The sequence below is a fragment of the Salmo salar genome, chromosome ssa25, assembly GCF_905237065.1.
Source record: "Salmo salar chromosome ssa25, Ssal_v3.1, whole genome shotgun sequence".
In the NCBI taxonomy this organism is placed as follows: Eukaryota; Metazoa; Chordata; class Actinopteri; order Salmoniformes; family Salmonidae; genus Salmo; species Salmo salar.
The window spans coordinates 24426767-24451184 of NC_059466.1; the positions used below are offsets into that span (position 1 = coordinate 24426767).

At 43.4% G+C, this 24418-nt stretch overlaps 2 protein-coding genes across 11 annotated transcripts in view; both read right to left on the reverse strand.

The window, feature by feature from the left end:
- Positions 1–1513: 1513 nt before the first annotated feature.
- LOC106586438 (trans-1,2-dihydrobenzene-1,2-diol dehydrogenase) lies at positions 1514–11700 on the reverse strand. The gene is made up of 7 exons (XM_014173713.2): positions 11516–11700; positions 10852–10963; positions 10459–10622; positions 6818–7070; positions 6565–6689; positions 2884–3034; positions 1514–2626 (listed from the first exon to the last, which is right to left on the reverse strand). The coding sequence occupies exons 1-7, from the start codon at positions 11603–11605 to the stop codon at positions 2517–2519; spliced, it is 1005 nt and encodes a 334-aa protein (XP_014029188.1). The 5' UTR covers positions 11606–11700; the 3' UTR covers positions 1514–2516.
- A 984-nt stretch (positions 11701–12684) lies between these two features.
- Positions 12685–24418, reverse strand: part of LOC106586439 (unconventional myosin-Ib) — a 142682-nt gene continuing 130948 nt past the window's right edge. For 3 of the 10 annotated variants that reach the window (XM_045707708.1, XM_045707707.1, XM_014173721.2), the window contains 12 exons: positions 23880–23948; positions 23690–23776; positions 23223–23309; positions 19808–19894; positions 18509–18595; positions 17392–17466; positions 16915–17043; positions 16546–16652; positions 16220–16352; positions 15661–15813; positions 15246–15376; positions 12685–15021 (listed from right to left, as the gene is read on the reverse strand). In XM_045707708.1, coding sequence (XP_045563664.1) covers positions 14892–15021; positions 15246–15376; positions 15661–15813; positions 16220–16352; positions 16546–16652; positions 16915–17043; positions 17392–17466; positions 18509–18595; positions 19808–19894; positions 23223–23309; positions 23690–23776; positions 23880–23948 — 1275 coding nt within the window. In that variant the 3' untranslated portion in view covers positions 12685–14891. The remainder of the gene's footprint in view (positions 15022–15245; positions 15377–15660; positions 15814–16219; positions 16353–16545; positions 16653–16914; positions 17044–17391; positions 17467–18508; positions 18596–19807; positions 19895–23222; positions 23310–23689; positions 23777–23879; positions 23949–24418) is intronic. The other 7 variants (XM_045707709.1, XM_045707715.1, XM_045707713.1 and 4 more) reach the window with 4 other exon arrangements.

The following is a 24418-nucleotide window of genomic DNA, read 5'->3' on the forward strand; positions in this document are numbered from 1 at the left end:
ATACTGTATATCCTGATGGTCTAGTCACTTTTACCCCTACCCACATGTACATACTGCATTACCTCAATTACCTCAACTACCTCGTACGCCTGCACATTGACTTGGTACTGGTACTCCTTGTATATAGTCTTACTGTTTTTATTGTGTTACTATTTCCTTTTTTATTCAGCAAATATTTGCCTTACTTTTTAACTCTGCATTGTTGGGAATGGGCTCGGAAGTAAGCATTTCACTGTGACCAATAACATTTTATTTGAATCAAACCCCTCCCTATCTTTGAGTAGTCTCTCACACACTTCTACTACTAGAGGCAGGAGTAGCCATGTTGTGTTTACAACAATAGCTACAGTGGGGCTTACTTCCCTTCCATACAGTCCCAACTCCCTCAACTGGGTATACCAAACCACCCAAAGCTCATGTTCCATCTTTGCTCATGTTCCCAACATGCTTGTAGCAACCCTTTTGCAGGATGAAACACCCCATGTCCCAGTAGGTTGCTATGGTTGATATGATGTGGATCCCTTTCACACTTCACCGGGAGGGAACATGAATTAAGAAAAACATGAATTAATACTATAAAATTATTTAATGTTGAAATATTACATAGCAAAGGATAAAATAATCCCAATTAAAATATTATGAATGATTATTCTGAATTTATATCCAGTAAGTTGATCTAAATCTTACACGTGGTAGCCTCTTTCTCCCCATTTTGGACAGTTGCCATGCTCTACCAGAATCGGTGGAGTGCAGAGATTCTGCAAAGTCAAGAGTAGAGATCCTATTAAATTGTTCTAATTCCTAATTCTTTGGGCACTAATAAGTTCAACGTATTTATATGTCTCGGGCTCTGCTCCTGGCAGGCATGTACCTTGCTCTTAATTCTATGGCACTTGTACATGCCCCCTCATGGATTTTGCTTACAGGGGAGCAAGTGCACAATTATTGGGAGAATCTCAATTAGTTTTGCTCGATGCTCCTCAGTCCGGTCCTCGCCTGCTTTTGAAAAAGGTCAAAGGTAATCGAGAAGCAGAGGTGAGGTAACGTGGAGACAAATGCACTTCAAAGAAATTACACCACTCGTGCCTCATCAGGCAAATCACATTTACAGGGGTGGAATCCCAAAATAAATGTGCAAAGTAATCAAACCAAAATTAGCTAGTTGTGCAAGACATTTTATAGATAAAAGGATAAGTAACGTATAGTTTTTAAATGTGTGCATGCTTTTCTCTTTAGAGAAAACAACAGCTGATTCAAAGGGAACTGAATTAAATCACAAATCGAGCTCATTCAAAACATAACTTAGGCTTTAAATATGCCTGTGTATCCACACATTAATACGTGGTTTAAACCATTCTTTAAGCATAAATAACACAGTGATACAACCATGTCTTCCCCCGGGAATTAGCTAACTTTGCCGTACTCACGTCACAGGATAAACCTTCCGCTCCTGAGCTCACATTTGACACCTTTGTGGGAGACGCACCAGGAACTAACAGCTCTTTCAATAACGTTAATTGTAAAACATTTATTTATCCATATAAATGGTGATCTCATATCATAACATTAGTAGTCGCTAGTTCTAGCTTTAAAACAACATCCTTATATTAACATTCATGCTCTAAAACCAATTACCAACATTCCGACTAAACTAAACATGCATATCTCTCTTTTACAGGTGAACTAATGAGGATATCTTTACAATTATTTAATGTGCGTCCTCATCAATGCAATCAATACACAGCTTCAATAAACGTCTGGTTTTATGTCTGAATTTCTATGGCACGGAGACTCAGTCTGTGACACAACCTCCCAGACTGCTAAGAACCTCCGTGTGACCTTAGATGACCTTGACCTTGTTGTGGCCATAGTTAGTCACTTTCCAAAATTATAGAAAAATAAGGAAATAAGCAATAGGCCTGCTGATCATCTCCCCTGCAGTGGTGGTAGCCTATGTTACATTAGCAGAATGAGGAGTATTGCACTCAACTCCAATCTGGAGATCAATGTTCTCTCTTACTAGCAAGGTTACACGTAGTCTGTTCTGTTGTAACCTATTACCTACTAAGTGACTGGCCAATCGCTTGAGGTCAAACAAGTAAAACAGCAAACTCAATAGGATGGATGCTGACAAGCTGAACATAACTGGCACATATCCATAAAAAATATTCACCATGAATGGGTTGGTCCTCATGAAATAAACATCATAGGCCCATTAGCCTCATAAGTTATTAAAACCTCCTGAGACCATGTCTGCATCCCAAATGGCACCCTGTTCACTACTTTGACCAGGACTCATGCACTGTTGTGCACCATAAAGGGAATATGGTGCCATTTGGGACACAGACCATTATTACCAGGCAGATCAGAGGGAGTCTCCCCAAGCACACCCCCTTAGTTTAACCATCATAACAGCATAACCTATAGCATTCATTGGACCGAAGTCACCTGCTGACTAGCATTGGTAGAGAGTGCATCCATGACTGAGAAAGGGGGACTTGGGTTGCATGATCTCATTAGATGTTGTCTTGATTATATGTCACTCCCACTTGTCTTCTGGCTTCATCCATGACCTCGGCGAGAAGGTGTGAGTGTGACCAAGGCATTCCAGAGCTCTCCTTCAGCTCTGATGGAGACAATCAGCATGTTTGAGCAAGGCAAAGTGCATAATTGCTAATCTTGATCACATAATGCCCAGTTATTTGGAATGCAAGGTGATTTGTAAATGAGTAATTCTGACTGCAATGTAGTTGGTCTCAAACCTGCAGATTCCCATACCATTTCCCCTATCGGCTTGGGCTGTTTTTGGTGCAAACTCTATTGTCATTTTAGTAAGGTGTGTTGTAATATTCAATGGTTCACGTTGCTTTGTGTAAAGCCTACCTTTAAGCAGACACTGCCTGACCTCCTCTGCTTCGTAGCGCAGCCCAGTACTGTGGATGAAGTTGAGGGGAAGGCTGGGCTCAGGGAGAGGGTATTGCGTCACCTCCCCATTCACCTCCAGGCTCGTAGGACACCACATGTGGTTGGGGACCTCAGATAGAAACAACACCTAATATGATATTTTCTCTGAAGCCATTGATATGCCATTAATGTCACACTTTGTTGATATCAATAGGGAATTGAAGAGAGAGGCTTGTTTGATGATACTAATAAACGGTGGTGTGCTTAATCAAAAACAAGTTTTGATAAACACAATGGTACTCTGAATAATAAACTCTCAAACTTATCAAATGAAACACACTAAGCAAAAAAATATAAACGCAGCATGCACCAATTTCATTTTTTTTTCCTGAGTTACAGTTCAAATAAGGAAATCAGTCAATTGAAATGAATGAATTAGGCACTAGTCTATGGATTTCACATGACTGGGAATACATATACGTATGCATTTGATTGTCACAGATACCTAAAAAAAAAGAAGGGGAGTGTCACATGGGTCGAAAGGATTGGACCAAGGCGCAGCGTGTTGAGTGCTCATCTTCTTTTTATTATGAGAGAACACTTAAACAAAATAAACAAAACGCCAAACAACAGTTCCGTAAGGACAACGACTATGCGAAAAACAACCAGCCACAACCCACAGGAAAAAACAGGCTGCCTAAGTATGGCTTCCAATCAGAGACAACGAAAGACACCTGCCTCTGATTGGAAACCATACTCGGCCACACATAGAAAATGAACACAGAAAATGAAAACTAGAACAAATCCCCATGAAACAAACCAACCCCCCAAAACACACAAAAACAACACCCCCTGCCACGCCCTGACCATACTACAATGACAAATGACCCCTTTTACTGGTCAGGATGTGACAGTACCCCCCCCCCGAAGGTGCAGACCCCGACTGCACCTCAAAACAAAAAACCCCACAAAAACAACCCCAAACCTAAAGGGAGGGAAGGGAGGGTGGCCACCGTCAATGACGGTTCCTGTGCTACACCCACCCTTCGCCAATCCTCCCACTATGGAGGTGGCTCTGGCTCCGGGCGTAGCTCCCGTTCTGTGCTGCCGACCCCCGCTGGAGGCTCTGGGCTGTAGACCGTTGCTGAAGACTCTGGGTTGCAGACCACCGCTGAAGGCTCTGGGTTGCAGACCACCGCTGAAGGCTCTGGGTTGCAGACCGTTGCTGGAGGATCCGGACTGGGAGGCGTCGCTGGAGGCTCCGGACTGGGAGGCGTCGCTGGAGGCTCCGGACTGGGAGGCGTCGCTGGAGGCTCCGGACTGGGAGGCGTCGCTGGAGGCCCCGGGCTGAGAGGCGTCGCTGGAGGCCCCGGGCTGAGAGGCGTCGCTGGAGGCCCCGGGCTGAGGGGCTTCGCTGGAGGCCCCGGGCTGAGGACCGTTGCTGGAGGCTCCGGGCTGAGGAGCGTCGCTGGAGGCCTCCTGCGTGGAGCTGGGACCGGTCTCCCCGGACTGGGGAGACTTACAGGAGACTGGGTGCGCAGAGCAGGCACGGGGCACACTGGGCCGTGGAGGCGCACCGGAGGTCTGGAGCTCAGGGCTGGCACACCCGGTCCTGGCTGAATGATCACTGTAGCCTGGCACGGGCGGAGCGCTGGCACAAGGCGAACTGGGCTGTGCTGGGGAATGAGGGCTGCCGTGCGTAGAGCAGGCGCAGGATAAACTGGGCCGAGGAGACGCACTGGCGGCCAGATGCGCTGAGCAGTCACACTCCTTCCTGGCTGAGTGCCAACTCTAGCACGGCAACGCTGCGGAGCCCGTACCGACCGCACCGGACTGTGCGTGTGGATGGGCGAGATAGTGCGCATCACCCCGTAATGCATCGCTCGCCCTTCTGCACGCCTGCTCAGTCGTGCCCTTTCCGCCAGTACCTCCTTCCGGAATCTCGCGTCAAGCTCCGTGCTTGACTCCATGACTGGCACCGGTTTGCTCCACGGCTCTCTCCTGTACGCCCGGGAAGTTAGGTCAGGGCTCCCCCGTGACCTAGCCAAACTACCCGTATGCCCCCCAAAGTTTTTTGGGGGGGCTGCCTCTCCGCCTTGCCTTTCAGTGCATATAAAGCCTCGTAGTAACGCCATTCCGCCTTCGCTGCCTCTATCTCCTCCAGCGGACTCTCCAGGTTGCCTCCATGGTCCTTTACCATCCAGGATTTCCTCCCAGGTCCAGGACTCCAGAAAACTCTCCTGTTGCTCCCTTCCACGCTGCTTGGTCCTTCGTCGGTGGGTAGTTCTGTCACATGGGTCGAAAGGATTGGACCAAGGCGCAGAGTGTTGAGTGCTCATCTTCCTTTTATTATGAGAGAACACTTAAACAAAATAAACAAACGCCAAACAACAGTTCCGTAAGGACAACGACTATACGAAAAACAACCAGCCACAACCCACAGGAAAAAACAGGCTGCCTAAGTATGGCTTCCAATCAGAGACAACGAAATACACCTGCCTCTGATTGGAAACCATACTCGGCCACACATAGAAAATGAACATAGAAAATGAAAACTAGAACAAATTCCCATGAAACAAACCAACCCCCCAAAACACACAAAAACAACACCCCTTGCCACGCCCTGACCATACTACAATGACAAATGACCCCTTTTACTGGTCAGGACGTGACAGGGAGTGGATCAAAAAACTAATCAGTATCTAGTGTGACCACCATTTCCTTCACATAGAGTTGATCAGGCTGTTGATTGTGGCCTGTGAAATGTTGTCCCACTTCTCTTCAATGGCTGTGCAATGTTGCTGGATATTGGCGGGAACTAGAACATGCTGTCGTAAACGTCGAGCCAGAGCATCCCAAACATGCTCAATGGGTGACAAAAGTATGCAGGTCATGGAAGAACAGGGACATTTTCAGCTTCCAGGAATTGTGTACAGATCCTTGCGACATGGGGCCATGCATTATCATGCTGAAACATGAGGTGATGGTGGTGGATGAATGGGACGATAATGGGCCTCAGGATCTCGTCACGGAATCTCTGTGCATTAAAATTGCCATTGATAAAATGCAATTGTGTTCGTTGTCTGTAGCTTATGCCTGTCCATACCATAACCTCACCGCCACCATGAGGCACTCTGTTCACAATGTTGACATCAGCAAACCTCTCGCCCACACAACGCCGTACACACTGTCTGCCATCTGCCCGGTACAGTTGACACCGGGATTCATCCGTGAAGAGCACACTTGTCCAGCGTGCCAGTGGCCATTGAAGGTGATCAGTTGCCCACTGAAGTCGATTATGACGCCGAACTGCAGTCAGGTCAAGACCCTGCTGAGGACGACGAGCACGCAGATGAGCTTCCCTGAGACGGTTTCTGACTGTTGGTGCAGAAATTCTTCAGTTGTGCAAACCCAGTTTCATCAGCTGTCCGCGTTTATATTTTTGTTCAGTATACGTAGGTTATTGAAGTTGTTCAGGAAGCTATGGAAATGTTCATAAAAAATCACCTCTTCAATGAATCATAAACTTGTTTAATTTATTCAGAATCTTCATCATTAGATCAATAACTATAGTGTGCACTTCTTCCCTACCCTCCTCTGGCTGTGACTTGTTAGAATAATGTATTTCCTCTGTGTGTGTTTGTGTCTGCTAATTCCTACCTTGATGGTCCCCTTGGTCCCAGAGATAACAGCATCATTTGTCAGCATCATCGTGATGGAGCAGGTGCACACAGCCATTCTGTTCCCAGAGAACTTTAAGACCAAAACTACTGTTCCATCCACTCCTGGAGGTGCAAATACAAAGCATTAGAAATAGCAAAACAAGTTCTTTATTTCAGTTGGAGACTTGAAAAGGGAGACTCTGGTATGTGAGTTAAGCAAGTGGATCTCAAGTCAGAATACCACCAATTACCTGTGTCAATACAGTATCCCGTGGCTTGGATGGACTCCGGTCTCTCCCCATTGAACACCATGAAGACAAACTGCAGGCAGTAGATCCCCAGGTCCAGTAGTGCCCCTCCACCCAGCTCTCTATGAGTCAGGCGAGGGATGTGTGTGAGGGGGGCTCCCAGGTCGGCCCTTACCATCTGGACCTCTCCCACCTCACCCTGGCCCAGCAGCCTGCCCACCTCTACAGACACAGGGAAGAAACGAGTCCAGATGGCCTGGGAGATATAACGGAGATACAGTGGAAAGAAAAAGTATGTGAACCCTTTGGAATTACCTTGATTTCAGAATAAAATGGATCTGATCTCCATCTAAGTCACAACAATAGACAAACACAGTCTGCTTAAACTAATAACACACAAACAAGTATACGTTTTCATGTCTTTAGTGAACACACCGTGTAAACATTCACAGTGCAGGGTAGAGGTCGACTGATTATGATTTTTCAACGCCGATACCGATTATTGGAGGACCAAAAACTGGCGATACCGATTAATCGGCCGATTTTTATATATATATATATATTTGTAATAATGACAATTACAACAATACTGATTGAACAATGAACACTTTTATTTTAACTTAATATAATACATAAATAAAATCTATGTAGTCTCAAATAAATAATGAAACATGTTCAATTTGGTTTAAATAATGCCAAAACACAGTGTTGGAGAAGAAAGTAAAAGTGCAATATGTGCCATGTAAAAAAGCTAACGTTTAAATTCCTTGCTCAGAACATGAGAACATATGAAAGCTGGTGGTTCCTTTTAACATGAGTCTTCAATATTCCCAGTTAAGAAGTTTTAGGTTGTAGTTATTATAGGAATTATGATGCATCGACTTTCTCTCTATACCATTTGTATTTCATATACCTTTGACTATTGGATGTTCTTATAGGCACTTTAATATTGCCAGCCTAATCCCGGGAGTTGATAGGCTTGAAGTCATTAACAGCGCTGTGATTCAAGCATTGCTAAGAGCGGCTGACAAACGCATTAAAGTGCTGTTTGAATGAATGCTTACGAGCCTGCTGCTGCCTACCACCGGTCAGTCAGACTGCTCTATCAAATATCAAATCATAGACTTAATTATAATATAATAAACACATAGAAATATGAGCCTTTGGTCATTAATATGGTCAAATCTGGAAAATATAATTTTGAAAACAAAACGTTTATTCTTTCAGTGAAATACGGAACCGTTATGTATTTTATCTAACGGGTGGCATCCCTAAGTCTAAATATTGCTGTTACATTGCACAACCTTCAATGTTATGTCATTATTATGTAAAATTCTGGCAAATTAATTACGGTCTTTGTTAGGAAGAAATGGTCTTCACGCAGTCTCCTCGTGGATTGCAATGTAATCGGCCATAATCAGCGTCCAAAAAGGCAGATTACCGATTGTTATGATAACTTAAAATCGCCCCTAATTAAATTGGCCATGCAATGCCGATTATTCAGTCGACCTCTAGTGCAGGGTGGAAAAAGTATGTGAACCCTTGAATTTAATAACTGGTTGACCGTCCTTTGGAAGGAATAACCTCAACCAAACATTTTCTGTAGTTGCGGATCAGACGTGCACAACGGTCAGGAGGAATTTTGCACCATTCCTCTTTACAAAACTGTTTCAGTTCAGCAATATTCTTGGGATGTCTGGTGTGAATCGCTCTCAACGTCATGCCACAGCATCTCAAATCGGGTTGAGGTCAGGAATCTGACTGGGTCACTCCAGAAGGAGTATTTTTTTTTCTGTTGAAGACATTCTGTTGTTGATTTACTTCTGCGTTTTGGGTCATTGTCCTGTTGCATCACCAAACTCCTGTTGAGCTTCAATTGGCGGAGAGATAGCCTTACATTCTCCTGCAAAATATCTTGATAAACTTGGGAATTCATTTTTCCATCAATGATAGCAAGCTGTCCAGGCCCTGAGGCAGCAAAGCAGCCCCCAAACCATGATGTTCCCTCCACCATACTTTACAGCTGGGATGAAGTTTTGATGTTGGTATGTTGTGCCTTTTTTTCCTCCACACATAGTGTTATGTGTTCCTTCCAAACAACTCAACTTTAGTTTAATCTGTCCAAGGAATATTTTGCCAGTAGCGCTGTGGAACACCCAGGTGCTTTTTTGCAATCTTCAGACGTGCGCCATTGAAGAAGCAATTGCTTCTTCGGTGGTGTCCTCCCATGAACACCATTCTTGTTTGGTGTTTTACGTATCATAGACTGGTCAACAGAGATGTAAGCATGTTCCAGAGATTTCTGTAAGTCTTTAGGTGACACTCTAGGATTCTTCTTAACCTCATTGAGCATTATGCGCTGTGCTCTTGCAGTCATCTTTGCAGGACGGCCATTCCTAGGGAGAGTAGCAACAGTGCTGAACTTTCTCCATTTATAGACAATTTGTCTTACCGTGGACTGATGAATGCTTTTAGAGATACTTTTGTAACAGCAAAGCACCATCACACCACCTCCTCCATGCTTCTCGGTGGGAACCACACATATGTGTAGATCATCCGTTCAAGTACTCGGTGTCTCACAAAGACATGGCGGTTGGAACCAAAAATCGCAAATTTTGGACTCATCAGACCAAAGGACAGATTTCCACCGGTCTAACGTCCATTGCTTGTGTTTCTTGCCCCAAGAAAGTCTCGTCTTCTTATTGGTGTCCTTTAGTAGTGATTGCTTTGCAGCAATTCGACCATGATTCACGCAGTCTCCTCTGAACAGTTGATGTTGAGATGTGTCTGTTACTTGAACTCTGTGAAGCATTTATTTGGGCTGCAATCTGAGGTGCAGTTAATTGCCGATGTCTGAGGCTGGTAACTCTAATGAACTTATCCTCTGCAGCAGAGGTAACTCTGGGTCTTCCTTTCCTGTGGCAGTCCTCATGAGAGCCAGTTTCATCATAGCGCTTGATGGTTTTTGCGACTGCACCTGAAGAAACTTTCAAAGTTCTTGAAATTTTCCTTATTGACTAACCTTCATGTCTCAAAGTAATGATGGACTGTTGTTTCTCTTTGCTTATTTAATTAAGCTGTTCTTGCCATAATATGGACTTGGTCTTTTACCAAATATGGCTATATTCTGTATACCAACCCTACCTTGTCACAACACAACTGATTGTCTCAAACGCATTAAGAAGGAAAGAAATTCCACAAATGTGCTTTTAACAAGGCACACCTGTTAATTGAAATCCATTCCAGGTGACTATCTCATGAAGCTGGTTGAGAGAACACCAAGTCTGTGCAAAGCTGTCATCAAGGCAAAGGGTGGCTACTTTGAAGAATCTCAAATATATTTTCACTTGTTTAACACTTTTTTGGTTACTACATGAGTCCATATGTGTTATTTCATAGTGTTGATGTCTTCACTATTATTCTACAATGTACAAAATAGTACAAATAAATAAAAACCCTTGAATGAGTAGGTGTGTCCAAACTTTTGACTGGTCAGCCCAACATATATTATTCAGGACAAACCATACCACAGTATAAATATGTCAGTGTTGATGTACTGTATGTGGAAGTATATGATCAGAAGGAGCTTTAGAGTAAACTTGTATGAACATGTTTAAGGTGTCAGGTGCCCCCCTGTAAAGTACCTCCATTAGAAAGACATCATTCTCCTTGGCTGTGTTGGTGAGCTCCAGTACCTCTCTTAGATTCATGGCCAGGGGTTTCTCTATGAGCACGTTCTTATGGGAGGTCAAGAAGAGCTTACCTGTGCTCAGGTGGTGAGAGTGGATGGTTCCCACATACACCACATCTGCAAAGAAAGATAGGGGTACGAGCATAGGTTTACAAGTCCAGTCATTTTAAAGCTACAAGCCTATGCCACATAGGTTATCAGGTTTTATCCCACGGTTACAGATGATTTGTGGCCTGAAATGGTCAAACACCTTGGCTATACAGTATCTCTTGTCAAGAGCATGAGTCAAGGTAACATTTTTTAACCAGATCTGTACCAGGTTAAGGGATTTCATGATAGAACCCACCTATGTCTGAGTCTTTTGCTAGCTCCTCATAGCTCCCATAGGCTCTTGGGATGTTGTGCTTTTTGGCAAACTCTTGTGCATGCTGGAGATTCCGAGCAGCAACAGCCATAATCTGAAAAAGATAACCATTTTCATTGTTTCAATTAGAGGTAAATTTAATATAATATATTTTGTAAAAAATATATACAAGATGTATTCCTAGGGGATAGCACTTAAAACGCTTATTTCCAAAGTGGTCATAGATGATAATAGTATTTAGAGTGATAATAGCGTTCAAAATAACCTTTAATTTCTTACTTGAATCCCATCAACATTTATGTTAGCTTTTCCCTAACCACATTCCTCAATTTGGCAGGATCAGGCTGTTGAAATTACACGTTGTGCCTTACCTAACACAAATTCATATTTGATTGGCCCAGTATTAGGAGAATTACGGTAAAGATTTACACAACATGCAATCAATGGACACTTACGCAACCACAGAACATGGAAACATGGAGTTATTTACAAAAAATATGTTTTCTTCTCACTGATGTCACTAACGAGTAAAACATTCATTAAATTATTCTGCAAAAATACACTTCACCCTTGCTTATAAGCGAGTAGCCTAATCGCGCAAGAGTTTTAGGATTCCCCCTCATTCCCAATCACAAATAACGTTTACCTGGTGGTCGTCGTGAGGTAGGGTCCTCAAAGCAACTGTAAAGTCGTGGCTGATTTTCCCTGCACTGCAGATTCCCCACCTTGTTGCCATGATTACTTCTGAACTAGCACGTCTCTCTATCTACCCCAGATGGACTTGGCAGACTTTTTTGATAAGGATATATTTCCCACCAGTAGGGGGAGAGAGAATACCGGTAGACGATCTCAGCTGGTTCCTTGACTGGAATTCCACTAGGTGGCGCCAGAGGCTTCACTCTGAAACCCAGAAAAACCCGAAGGCCCCATAAGTATTCATTAGCGTCACTGATGTGATACTATTACGCAGGTATTTAGATCCAAATGTATTTTACAGACCACCAAACTCAAACTATATACACAAGAGGATGAATCAAATCATTGCAATTGTGTTCATAGATTATATTTCTATATTGAGAGCTCTGATATCTTATCCACTGTCAATCCCATGTTGTGTCTACACGATGTGATGCTTTGTCAGTTCTGTCTGCCCTTAGCCCTGCTCACAGAGGGCTGGTTGTCTTCTCAACAGAAGGATAGGCCACACCATCGTTTCCCAGCCTGCAGAAGACTACAAGACGATGGGAACTTGGTCCAGGACAGCCCATAATTGTGGGCTATTTATATCTGTGCATTATCTGTCAAGGGCTGTTCCCAGGGTACTGCTCCTGGCAGCCTCCCCAAGCCGCAGAATTTAACCAGGGACAACTCTCCAGATGTGATGGAGACCATTTGTGTAGCTGCCTGGTCTGGTCCACCCACCCCTTGCCATCAGTGTACCAGGGGCCTCTCAGCTCACCTTTTACATTAGTGATACATGTAATCTCAGTTTGATCTAATGGATGAAGTGGTGGTAGTTCACAGTGAGTGTCCTGTTCACTTTAAGTACTGTAGGGTAAGCCTATTGTGGATGGACATACGTGAAAATACATGCATAACAGGAGTCTAAAATAAGCTCGAAAGTTCAGAAAGAGTGTATTACTTAAGTTTGATGGATATAAGATACAGTTGACATGTTGTTCGTTTGTGTATCCCCGCAATGGTTAACGGTCGATGACTGGTAATGCTGACTGGGAAACATCTGTCTTGAGAGATCATAAACTGAACTGATGCGCATATGCATTCAAAACCAACAAAATCACAAAGTAGTCAATGTATTTATTGCTTTTTTAATTTGAAAAGCATTACTTGTAAATTTGTTACATTGAGGACTGAAACACTTCCATGTTCTCCGTCTCGCAGCGCAGGTTACATTAGGCACACAACAAGAATGCATACATGATTGAGTTTATTTTCGTATTTTACGTCAAATACAAACTCAGAGAGGAGGTGGTTATAGCAAACTGCATTGAAATCTCAAACTGTACAGAACTGAGAAGCACAAACATGCATTGACTCAGTTCAACATCTTCCCCCGTGGAAGGAAAAAAACAACAATCATTCATCAAGTCCACCTTTGGAATTACAAAAACATGTAAAAAAGTGATTTATTTTAAGGTACACCAGTAATCTATAGGTATGTGATCTAGAGCAGTTTGGCTGAGCTTCCACATTGCCACCACCAGAGAACCCATTGGTTTAACCTCGAAGTCAACAGTACAAACCCACCTCACTAAAACATCCCGATAAAGAATATCATTAAATATACTTCCAAATAGAGCAAACCCTTAAGTGACATTGGCTTGTGTGTGTGTAAAGTATATCACATTCATACACAGGCAGAGCAGACCGTGAAGCTGTGATGGCTAGTTTTCTGAAAAAACTTCCCAAGAATATACTACATGGCCATACGCACAATCCCAAGAAAAACACTGCATTTATTATTAGCCAGAGTGGGGCTACAAATAATATATATAACAGCCCACATTGCAATGGCAAAAACATATAGATAATTCTGCAGCACAGCAATAAGAGAACTAGCATGAGGATACTATAATTTATTCGGAAATACTACATCCATGCTGGGTCTGTTTTAGCATTTACAGTTGATGTGTATGATACAGTCAGTGAGTGAGTGTTTATCTCTACAGCATGCGTTTGAGAAATGTCAGTCACAGAATGTAGGACTCAATCTTGTGTCCTGTCTGTTGCCATGCTGCATCCTCTTACTATTTTATTACTCTCATGCCAAAGGGTGGAGGGATGGTTGAGATGGTGTAGCCTAGCCTAGGCAGCGTTGTAGGCAAAGAGTTCCATTTCAAACAAGAGGACCATTGAAAACAGGCAGCCTCGTGGCTCTAAAAAGACTGATCAGTGTTGAATCTGGGATAGTTATCAAGGTAGACTTGGGAACACTGGGGTCCATCTCAATTCCTGTGGTAAAGTTTAGAGATGTAAAGTACTTTGAGGACAACTGGAGAGTGAGAAAAGTGTGCAGTGTTTTCAAATAAAGTCTTGGTCCTGGTTGATTGAGGCCCCCTTTCAACTTTGTTTTTGGCATTTACTTATAAACTGAGTAGGGACCATTCAACTTTTTGTTTTTTGTTAGCGTCCAAAACCTGACTAGATGACTACACACGGATACATGCAGCATGTCATGGCACCTCACAGAGTAGGGGCCAGCTGAATGGCACACGGGAGTTATTATGGATACTAAGTGGTTGACAATCGATCACTTGGCAAATCACATTTGACAAGTGTTGATTCTTGTACTTGACCACCCACTGTAGTCAGTTGTGTGGGTGTCAGCAAAGGAAAACAAAAACAACCCAGACATTATTTTGACTATTCATCACTGTCTTTTCAAATTTTAACTCACCCAGGTGAACATTACAAGTGCAGTCATAGTTTAACTTTCAGAGAAAACTTTAGAGCAATCCTGAAAGCTCTCTGGTCATTGTTGGTCTATTGAGTTGCCATTCCAGAGCTCAAACAGATAAACCGATGAGGACCCAAATCTAGTGCAGGGGTGTGTCTTGTCTGCACTTTATTTCTTTGCCCTTTACATATCTCTGAATATGGGTACGGCTTGATACCACACCACACAGCCTGCATATTAGCTTTCCCAAGCTCAACAATCAGCATCATCATCTGACTGGAGATATCTTGTGCTCCATTGACAAGAGGAGAGCACTTCTTTCTTTCACCCACATCTTTTAAAACTAGTAAAACAAAGTCTTTTTTTTTCTCTTCATCTTTCTCTCTTACAACCCTATCGCCATGCAATCCTATGGGTCTTTCACTCTCTACCAAAAGTGTCAGCGCAGTTAAATATTACAGTGATGCAAGGATTCTGAATAGAGGAAATAACAACAAATAACAAAAAGCAGAGTAATTGCAAAGTCATTGGGGGCGGGGGCTGGAGTTTAGGCCTGATTGTGAACTGTCATGACAACTAAGTATTATAGGAGGCTATGTCATCTCTATGGTGATGGCACAGACACCTCCAGTAGGCGGTTGTTCTTGCGTTTGCAGGCAGCACTGTTTCCGTTCTTAGGCCCCCCCTGGATGAACTTCACACACACCTTGTCCTGCTTGAACTGCACCAGGAACCTGCCAGAGAGACAAAGAGGAAGTAGGATAAGAAACCATCTGACATCACATCATGGGATTTAAATGACCCTGATCCCAGACCTGTTTTTGTAAACGTAACAACGAGTAGATGCAGGTGGCAATACATTACAAACACATCTGGGACCAGGCCAGGATTTGACTAAGAGAAACAACTGCAGCATTGCAACATAAAGTCAATATGGCGACATGTCTCCGGTTCTTACTCGTCTGAGATGTCAATGTTGATCTGGTCCCTGTCTGCAGCAGTGGTCCCTATGCGGTGGAGTTTGGTGATGATCTCTATTAGATGGTCACTGCTCAGCAGGAAGTCACCTTTGGAAGCTGAAGCAGAGCCCTATGGGTAAAAAACACACAGAGGGGTTTTAGTCATTTCAATCTCAATATACCTACCCAATCTTTCTATGGTTAGCCCTTAACGTTACACTAAAAGTTATGAATCAGGACATTACTAATATAATTAGATACACAGCGGGGCTAAACTGGTTGAAATTTGCAACCAGTGGATTTATGCAGCAAGCAAAGCAGGTTAATTTCAACCAGCTTAAGCCACTGCGTTTTCGATAGCTGGATGATGTCCATATGTAAGTGCATCAGAGTGGAGCTCTCTCCCTCCATCACCTCTTTGAGCTTGAGGGCGAAGAAGCCGTCACTCTGGGTGCTGACCGACACGCTGGCGAGGTCTGGCAGCGGCACGCTGGCCTTCACCTGGCCCGTCTTCTGGTCAGCCAGGACAAAGTTGCTTTTGGTCAGCAGGAAGAGCCTCGGCGACCCCTGTAACAAGGACAGACTCGGTTTAATATGCCAAGAATTTGGTAACACTATTTTACGGTACAGAAATCACCAGTTATTTACTTAGAATGTACATGGCAAAATTGTAATTCTAAAAGCAATAACCTATACATGTATAAATTCATTAATAGCAAAAACAGAGCATTTATACGGTGATAGTGGTATAAAAACATAGGTAGGCTGAATCTGTCAAATATAAAACATTAGTTTTCCTTTGACTACTGTACAGCATAGTTACAGATATCCTCTAATAATAAAGCTATGACTCTGAAGAGTTTGGTCCATATGAACTGTGTTCAGGCCTGTTAGACTGGTGACTCCCTCAGGCTTCAGTACAGTTACATGAACAGATTTTGCTGAGGTAAGGTACTTCGAGAAAGGTACTTGCCTTGCCGTTGGCCCTGTTGATCTTGTTCACCAAGTCAGCCAGTAGCACCTTCTCATCCACAGCACCGTTCAGCTTCTGGTACTTGGGGTTCTTCTGGATCTCCAGATAGTCTCCTTTGAAAGGCTGGCTGACACTAAACAATAATAATGCATTTTATATAGCGCTTTTCACAGACCCAAGGATGCAACAGAGAGGAACTCGCAGCAATGCATTGATTATACTCAGGAAAAAGGAGCTAAAATGTCTGCTAGTAAAATTAGCTTGCAACATTAGCTTCACATCAAACATTATGTAATGTGTGAATCAAGGAGGAAAATATGTTAGACCTGCTGGGGTACAGAGCCTTCTTGTCCTTGAAGATCTCACTGGCCTCAAGTTTCTCCTCATACACAGACTTCTTCTCCTCTGTGAACTGGCCCCGGTATTTCTTGCACTGATAATTCAAAATATACATCATCAATCCCTGGGAAGTTTGTTGTATTGATGTCCCTCAAACTGTAAACTATAAAGCCAGTGGGCAAAGCTGGTTGTACATTAGTACAACCAGTTTACAACAAGGTTGTAATCGGTTAATAATGACATCGTAGCAACCAGATTTGCCTGCTGGGTAGTGGCATATACAACAACTTGACCCTTTAACCTGTAAGATCAGTGATGACCCTTGAAAGAACAGCCAAAGATAATAACAAACTAACCCTCCAGAGGTGGAAGATCCTCCTGAGCTCAGTGTGAGCTCCCTCCAGGAAGCCATAAGGCTGTGTCGGCCAGGTGTTGTCCATAGGGGACATTGTAGTGGTCTTCAGACCAAGGAAGTACTTCTGCATCTGGAGGGAGACAGGCATATATTCAATACCTCCCTTTCAGACTTGGATTACTGTTGACATTCAGGAACATATATAACTCTGGTTTCCTGGACAAAGTTTAAGCCTAATCCGAGAAGCATGTTCAATGAAGATTCTCCATTTAATGTGATTTTTACTCTAGGACTAAGCTTAATCTGTGTCTGGGAAACCGTCCCTTAGTGATTCAAATGGTCACTACCCATCAGTGCTTAAAGGGATACACGACTAATTCATTCTAGCCTTGTCTCAGATCTGATTGTGTGGACTTGCCAACTCGACAAGACCGCATAAATAGATCTGGCCCCAGGCTACATTCACGCTTCTGCTTACGATTCTCTGGATGGTGAAGTCGTAGATCTTCTTGCCAGCGTTGGCCCTAAAGAACTTCCTGTACTCCCGGCGGACCTGTAACCAAGGAGACAACTGCCCGTCAATCATCCATCCCCATAGTGATCTGATTTGAGGCATGGGGCCAATAGAGAAGAGATTACAGTGGTGATGACTATAGCAACAGGCAGACGTGGTTAGTTACAATGAACCCAAGCAACATCATACAAACAAAGGGAGGGAAAATCTGTTGAGCACTCAACTCAAATCAGAATGGGATTTTCTCCTAAATGTTTTTTTTTCTGAAAATGAGATGGTCAATTTAAATCACACTGATTGGAGTCGACAGGTTAACAGGTTCTGATAGCTGCTCAGATGTGCAAAGGTGACGTGCACATTGTGCAGTCAATTAATGTGATGAGAGGATTGGGGCCACTCAGACTACAGTAATACATGAAAAAAGGACTGGAGAATGGAGTAGATATAGCATCAGACAACAAGACCTATAGAGGGTTAGACATGTTGAGGGTTAAACAGCTTATCATGCACATGATGCAGACAGGACATACAATTGCTAGAGACAGACAGACATCCATCCATGTCAGTCAGGGTCAGTAGTGCCTTTGACCTCTCTGTTAAGAGGCTGCAGTCTTCAGGAACGAGCAAAAATAAATACAAATAAAATAATAATCTGTGAATGAATTATAACCAGCCATAGCCAGCTTATCTAAAGCACTGCTGGACTCATGGAGAGAGCGGGATAGACGTACATTACACCTCATTGTACATCTTAATAACGTAATGTGTGTCACAGCAGGGATACAGGAGGGGAGGGAAGGTAAGAGGGCATATCCTTTGGTACTGGACTGCCCAGATATCAAACCAGTCACTCTGGAGCTCACATGCATGAACTGTGTCATCACTGTGTGGTTGGTCCTGAGTTATGATAGGCTGAGGCTGGCTGCATGCTGGTTCTGTGAAGTGTGCCTACCTCTCCAACACCAAAGACCGGGGAGTGGCTGAGAAGGTAAGGGGTGGTTGGTTAGGGTAGAAAGGAGTGGCTGGTTAGGCTAGAAGGGTGGCTGGAGGGTAGGGAAGGCTGGCCAGTGGGCAGGTATACCTGGAGTCCCAGCCAGTAGGCCCAAATGATGGCGACGGCGTGCTTACGCCTGGCCTCCTCCTTCAGGCGCCTCAGCTCCCTGCGTGCCTTTTGGGAAGAAGGGAGGAAAGAGAGGGAAGGAACGAACGATTGAAAGAAGGGAATAATAGACTGATATGGAGGAAGAGACACTGCCCTGCGTGAGGACACACGTCACACAAGAGCCCTGTCTAGTTACCAAGATCCTGAAGACGATTTAACCCACTATGGGAAGAATGCAATTATCATGAAATAGACATTATAATAATGCTGTAGTTTGATTATGTACTGTACATCAACTAGAGTCTTTTTGATTGAAACAGACATGGCTCTGTTGGCCAAGAGCAAAGTACAAAGCTAAAGGTAACAAGTCAGACAGGTCTCTCCAACGTGCCATACACTGCACTGCACACTGAAAAAAAATACAAATCACTGCAAGCCTCAAGGAATCAGCAAGCAAGGAGGCGTAGCATGCAATTTATGATGAGAACAGCATGCAGAAAGAAATAAAGAAAGAGCAGACATCCTGCAGATAGAGGTTGCAAAAGGTGAGGCATGGGCCTCAGGGAGGAACCGAAACACACCCAAACATCCTGACCTTTGGTAACAAGGGAGAAGAACTCAAAGCCAGGATAGTGGAGTGTGAGTGTGTGGGTGGTTTGGGGTAGGGCAGGCAAAGAGTTTATCCAAGGTTCCAGACACTGTGTGTGATGCCAGTCTAGTGCGTGTAAACATCCCCCTGCCTTCCTCACCCCCCTCCCGGTGTCAGTCTGGATCAGCTATAATCCATCAGGCTGCGCGGTAAAGAGGCTTAAGTGACTGTATCTTTACCCTTACCCCAACCCCACCCGTAGCCCTTGCGCCCAGGCCTGTCCATTATCTACCAGAGCCAAGGGCCACCATCACTCCAGTCATCTATCTCTAGAACTCTTCCATTAAACCATTAAAGACTAAACAGCAGCTAGCTTGGCTGTGAGAGCCAGCATGGGTGCTTAGGGGTCTTGCAGTCCAGTAGGCTAAGTGACCCCCCCCCCCCCCGCAATTCTGTTTTAGCATGCAATGGGACATTGGATGAGGGGTTCGTATGGCACCTTGTCATGCAATATAAATGGGATGGGTGGTGGTAATGGGGAGGATAGCTAGAGAGACATTCGCAGTCTCTCCAGACTATTGTTTAGCTAATGCAGGGGTCTGGCATCTCTCTGGTTGGATCTGATGGAGAAATGGCAGGCGGGCGGCGGGATATGGATGGATATTGTTAACAGGCTGCTTCCCAAATACCTTGGTCCCCTGCCAGCCGGCCCAAATGACAGACACGGCGTGCTTTTCTCGCGCCGCCTCCTTTAGATGCCGCAGTTCTCTCCGAGCCTGGGGAAGTGGTGGGGTTGGATTTATTGTGTTTTGGGAGGAATATAGCCATTGGGATAGGTGTTGGTATAAATAAGAAGCAGACGGACAGAAATATGTAGCCTACCCGGCAATGAAGTAGCATAAAGAAGAAAAGATTAAGACAATGGAGGAAACATTAGCTACCATTTGGAGCTTATGACTGAGTGATCACTAATAATCAGAATAACTTGAGAGTGCTCTTCGACCATTGATGGCCTGATAAATCCTACCCCTGCAAACTTATGTGAACTTCCCTCCACATCTAAATGTGATGAGTTTGCGGTATATTTCAGAGATAAGATAAACATTAGGCTGGGTATCAGTCAAGCAAGGCCTGATGAGAAGTTTGATGACATGTTTCCTAGCCTACCACACAAAGGCACTATGGATTTATTTTCCCTGGTTGACACAGACATGATCAGGAAAGTGATATCACAAGTTAAGGCCCTCTACCTGCCTTCTGGATCCTATCCCACCACCTTCTTCAAATCCACATTTAATTGCATATCTGAAGAAGTACAAGCTATTGTTAATCTCGCTCTGTTCATTGGCACTTTCCCCACTGCACTAAAAACTGCTACGATAAAACCCCTTCTGAAGAAATATGGTCAAGATTCTTCAGCTCTCAGCAATTTTCAGCCAATCTCCAACCTTCCATTCTTAAGCAAAATTATGGAGAAATTGGTTTTCAAACAGATAAATAATTTTTTCAAATGCCAACTACATTATTGAAAAATTGCAATCTGTTTTTTGTGCCCACTACAACACAGAGACTGCCTTAGTTAAAGTGGTAAATGATCTTAGAGCCACCACAGATGTCAAACAGCTCTCCTGTTGAAAATGATGTCCTTCTGGACAGGTGGGTTGGCTTCTCCAGTCAAGTTCTAAATTGGTTTAGGACCTATTTAACCGGTCAAGAGTTTGTCACCCTTGGTGAAGATAATTCAGAGAAAATACATATCACATGGCATTTTACAAGGTTCAATTTTGGGTTCGGTACTGTTCAGTTTATATACGTTAACCCTTGGCAGCGTTATCAGAAAGCACAGCATTGACATTCCCTGCTACACAGACAATACACAACTTTATATTTCTGTGTCACCAGAGGATTTTAGCACCACAGATACATTATTACACTGTATTAGTGATTTATATACTTGGATGGCTCACAACTTCCTCCAGCTAAATCAAGACTGAGGTACTTATTGTTGGCGCTAAAGCACAGAGAATTCTGGCCGCACATTTCAATTCACGGTCAATAAAGATAAAACGGGTAAAAAAAAAACATAGGTGTTATTTTAGATTCTGAACACAAGTTTGAATCACACATTAGCAACGTGACCAAAATAGCTTTTTACCACCTGAGGAACATTGCCAAGATGCAGCCGTTTCTCTCTCAGGCTGATACAGAGAGACTCATGCATGCTTTTATTACAAGCAGGCTTGACTACTGTAATGCTCTCCAAGAAAGGCATTGGTCAACTGCAAAACATATAGAATGCAGCAGCACGGGTACTGGCCAAGACCAGACGAAAAGCACACATTACACCGGTTTTAAGGTCTCTGCACTGGCTGCCTGTGCGTTTTTGAATTAATTTTAAGATTCTTCTATTGTTAAAAAAAATAAATAATCAATACACGATTGTGCACCCCAATACATGTCAGACATGCTTTTAAGTAATGTAACCCTCAGGACGTCTTGCACAGACCTTTTAACTAACCCAAAGCCTAGGACCAAGAGGCATGGCGGCAGCCTTTCGTTATTATGCCCCTAGCCTCTGGAACAGCCTGCCAGAGATCCTGAGGGGTGACAAAACTGGAAAAATGTAAAAGAGATCTTAAAACACACCTTTTTAGCTTTGCTTTTCCTTAGGGTGCTTTTTAGTCGTTAAATTTTGATATGATTTTGTTTTTTATCCTCTTATGTGTGTTGTGTAGTAAATATTTGTTTGTATTTGCATTGTTTTTATTTGTTTTTCCTGTGACGCACATTGCGTTGTATTCCATGTCTGAAATGTGCTGTAGAAATAAAGCTTGATTTGATGAACAAGCAACATTAGTACAAAAGTCCAGGTTTTCCTAAAGTAGACCGAAATTAATTGTATCCGATACAGTATCTGATCGATTATATTCATTAAACTTTGTGACTACTTGGCATGGTCTGTTTTAGTACAACAGCTCACATAACTCACTGACACCACTCCAATCAGTGCCAGTACAGTGGGCTTTGCCCAGACTAAGAAATTAGACTTGATCCACCAATCAGATGGGACGATTAGTCGATAAATTAAGCCACACGCGACTGCTTTGGTCATGCAACATGTGGCAATACATGGTCTTTGACGATTATCTGGTGAGTGTGGCTGTAAAGCCTTTAGATAAGATCATGCAGAGTTACAAAATAGTTGTAAAGGTTGTTTTTCAGTGGATAGCAGGACTGAGTTGATCTGCATCTTAAATGTCCATAAAACATGACATGATGTGCGTGGACTGTTTTAAACGATTATATGTTGCCTCTAAAACATATAGCACTTTAAAAGTCCATGAAGTGCTAATGGTGGTATGTGCTATGACCATTAGGCTATATGATCTGAGGATCTCTTGCAGGGTTGGGGCCAATTCCATTTAAATTCAAATCAATTCAGTAAGTAAACCAAATTCCAAATTTTCCTCATTGAAAAGCATTGAAGAGAATTGGAATTTCCGTGTACTTCCTGAATTGACTAGAATTTAAGTGGAAATGACCCTAACCCTGCTAACCTTTGTGTTTCTGTAGTGGCACATGGAATACAGTCTATTCTCAGCACAGTCCTCAGAATTATTACATTAAAGTGAACACATGATATTCATTCTGATTGGATACTGTACGTCCATTATCATGTACAATCCGTCATGTCTCTCATAAAAACAGATTAGAGGAATGCTATAACAAACATCAAGAAAACAACAGACATAGACATGGGAATGGAAAGGAGTATTGTGTTGTGGGACTTGCAGTTGTTCCTAAAGGGAGAATGTAAGGGAGGCTCCATAGCAGTAAAACAGAGGACTAGCAAACAGACGTATAAATAGACGTTAGTGGTATAATGTTAGCTGCCCAATATCCCTCAAATTACACCTATTAAAGGGACAATAAAACAGATGAGTCAAACACCAGACACTGGTAAGGGACGCTAGTGGACCAATGGGACAACGGAGGGACGATGACGAGCTATTCAATTGGTCAGTTTCAAGAGGAGGGGTGGGACATGGGGGATGACGGACAGCTGGGATGGCAAAACACGACAACGGCAACCGGCTTAAATACCTTGGTCCCCTGCCAGTATGCCCATATGACAGACACGGCACGCTTATTCCGCGCCTCCGCCTTCAGGCGCCGCAGCTCCATCCGAGCCTGGGGGTGGCCGGGAGGGTGGAAGGATGGAGGGAGGAGAGTGAGGTTATGAGGGAAGAATTAGAGCGAGGGGAGGAAGAGAGTGAAAAAGAGTGTGAGAAAAGCAGCGGTGGTAAGATCAGCGACAGTAGAAGTCCAGAAGGAAAAAGATGTGAAATTGCTCTAGTTTAGCTCTCAGTATAGCTGGGAGACCTGAGCAGAGCCATGTCTTATAATACTGTATTTCCTTACCTGGCTTTATGGCAGATAAACCTTGTAAAAGCAAAAGGCAGTGGATGTCCATAATCAGCAGCTCATCCATTTCCTCCCAATATCATTCTATACTTGTCTTTACATTATCTAATCATTATGTTGAAATCAGGTAGTGTTTGAGCCAGTACCTGAGTCCCGTGCCAGTACGCTGCAATGGTAGTCACAGCCTCTTTGCATCTCTTCTCGTATTTCAGTTGCCGCAAGATGTTGCGGGCCTTGGAGAAAAAATATTGTTTTTAAACATGCCTTTACTACAGCGTTATCACAGGAAAACATGCTTTCTTATCGTGTTTGACTGGTATGTGGACATGGACATACCTTCCACCCTCTGATGAAGGACTGCATCACGAGTGTAGCACTCTTGATCTTCTGATATTTATTTTGTTGCTGCAACAGGGGAAGGAAAAAAACACTGAGCTCAATTGACAACAAGTAAGTTTGAACTACAGGCATCTAAGCTCTATAGCCACCATATTAGGGATGTGCAACTTTTTCATTTCAAGACGATTCGATATGCATCTAGATACATGGGCTCCGATACGATACTATACAGGAAAGAAACGTTTTAGTTTCAAACGATTCAGTTGAATTAATTTCCATTTTAAATTAACATCTGCTGCTGATGGAGCTCATGAGCAGGGCCTCTGTGCTGGATCTGTCTGAACTGACCTGTGTGTGTGTGTGTGTGTGTGTGTGTGTGTGTGTGTGTGTGTGTGTGTGTGTGTGTGTGTGTGTGTGTGTGTGTGTGTAAAATATGTACACTACCGTTCAAAAGTTTAGGGTCACTTAGAAATGTAGAGACTGGTGTTTTGCAGGTACTATTTAATGAAGCTGCAAGTTGAGGACTTGTGAGGTGT

What these genes read in the sequence shown, in the direction of transcription:
- LOC106586438 (XM_014173713.2), bottom strand. Translation starts at nt 11,605, where the DNA reads ATGGCAACAAGGTGGGGAATCTGCAGTGCAGGGAAAATCAGCCACGAC. An exon ending in GGGATACTGTATTGACACAG is followed by an intron (nt 6,690 to 6,817) that starts GTAATTGGTGGT and finishes TTGCACCTCCAG; the next exon opens with GAGTGGATGGAACAGTAGTT. An exon ending in GGACCAAGGGGACCATCAAG is followed by an intron (nt 3,035 to 6,564) that starts GTAGGAATTAGC and finishes TTTCTATCTGAG; the next exon opens with GTCCCCAACCACATGTGGTG.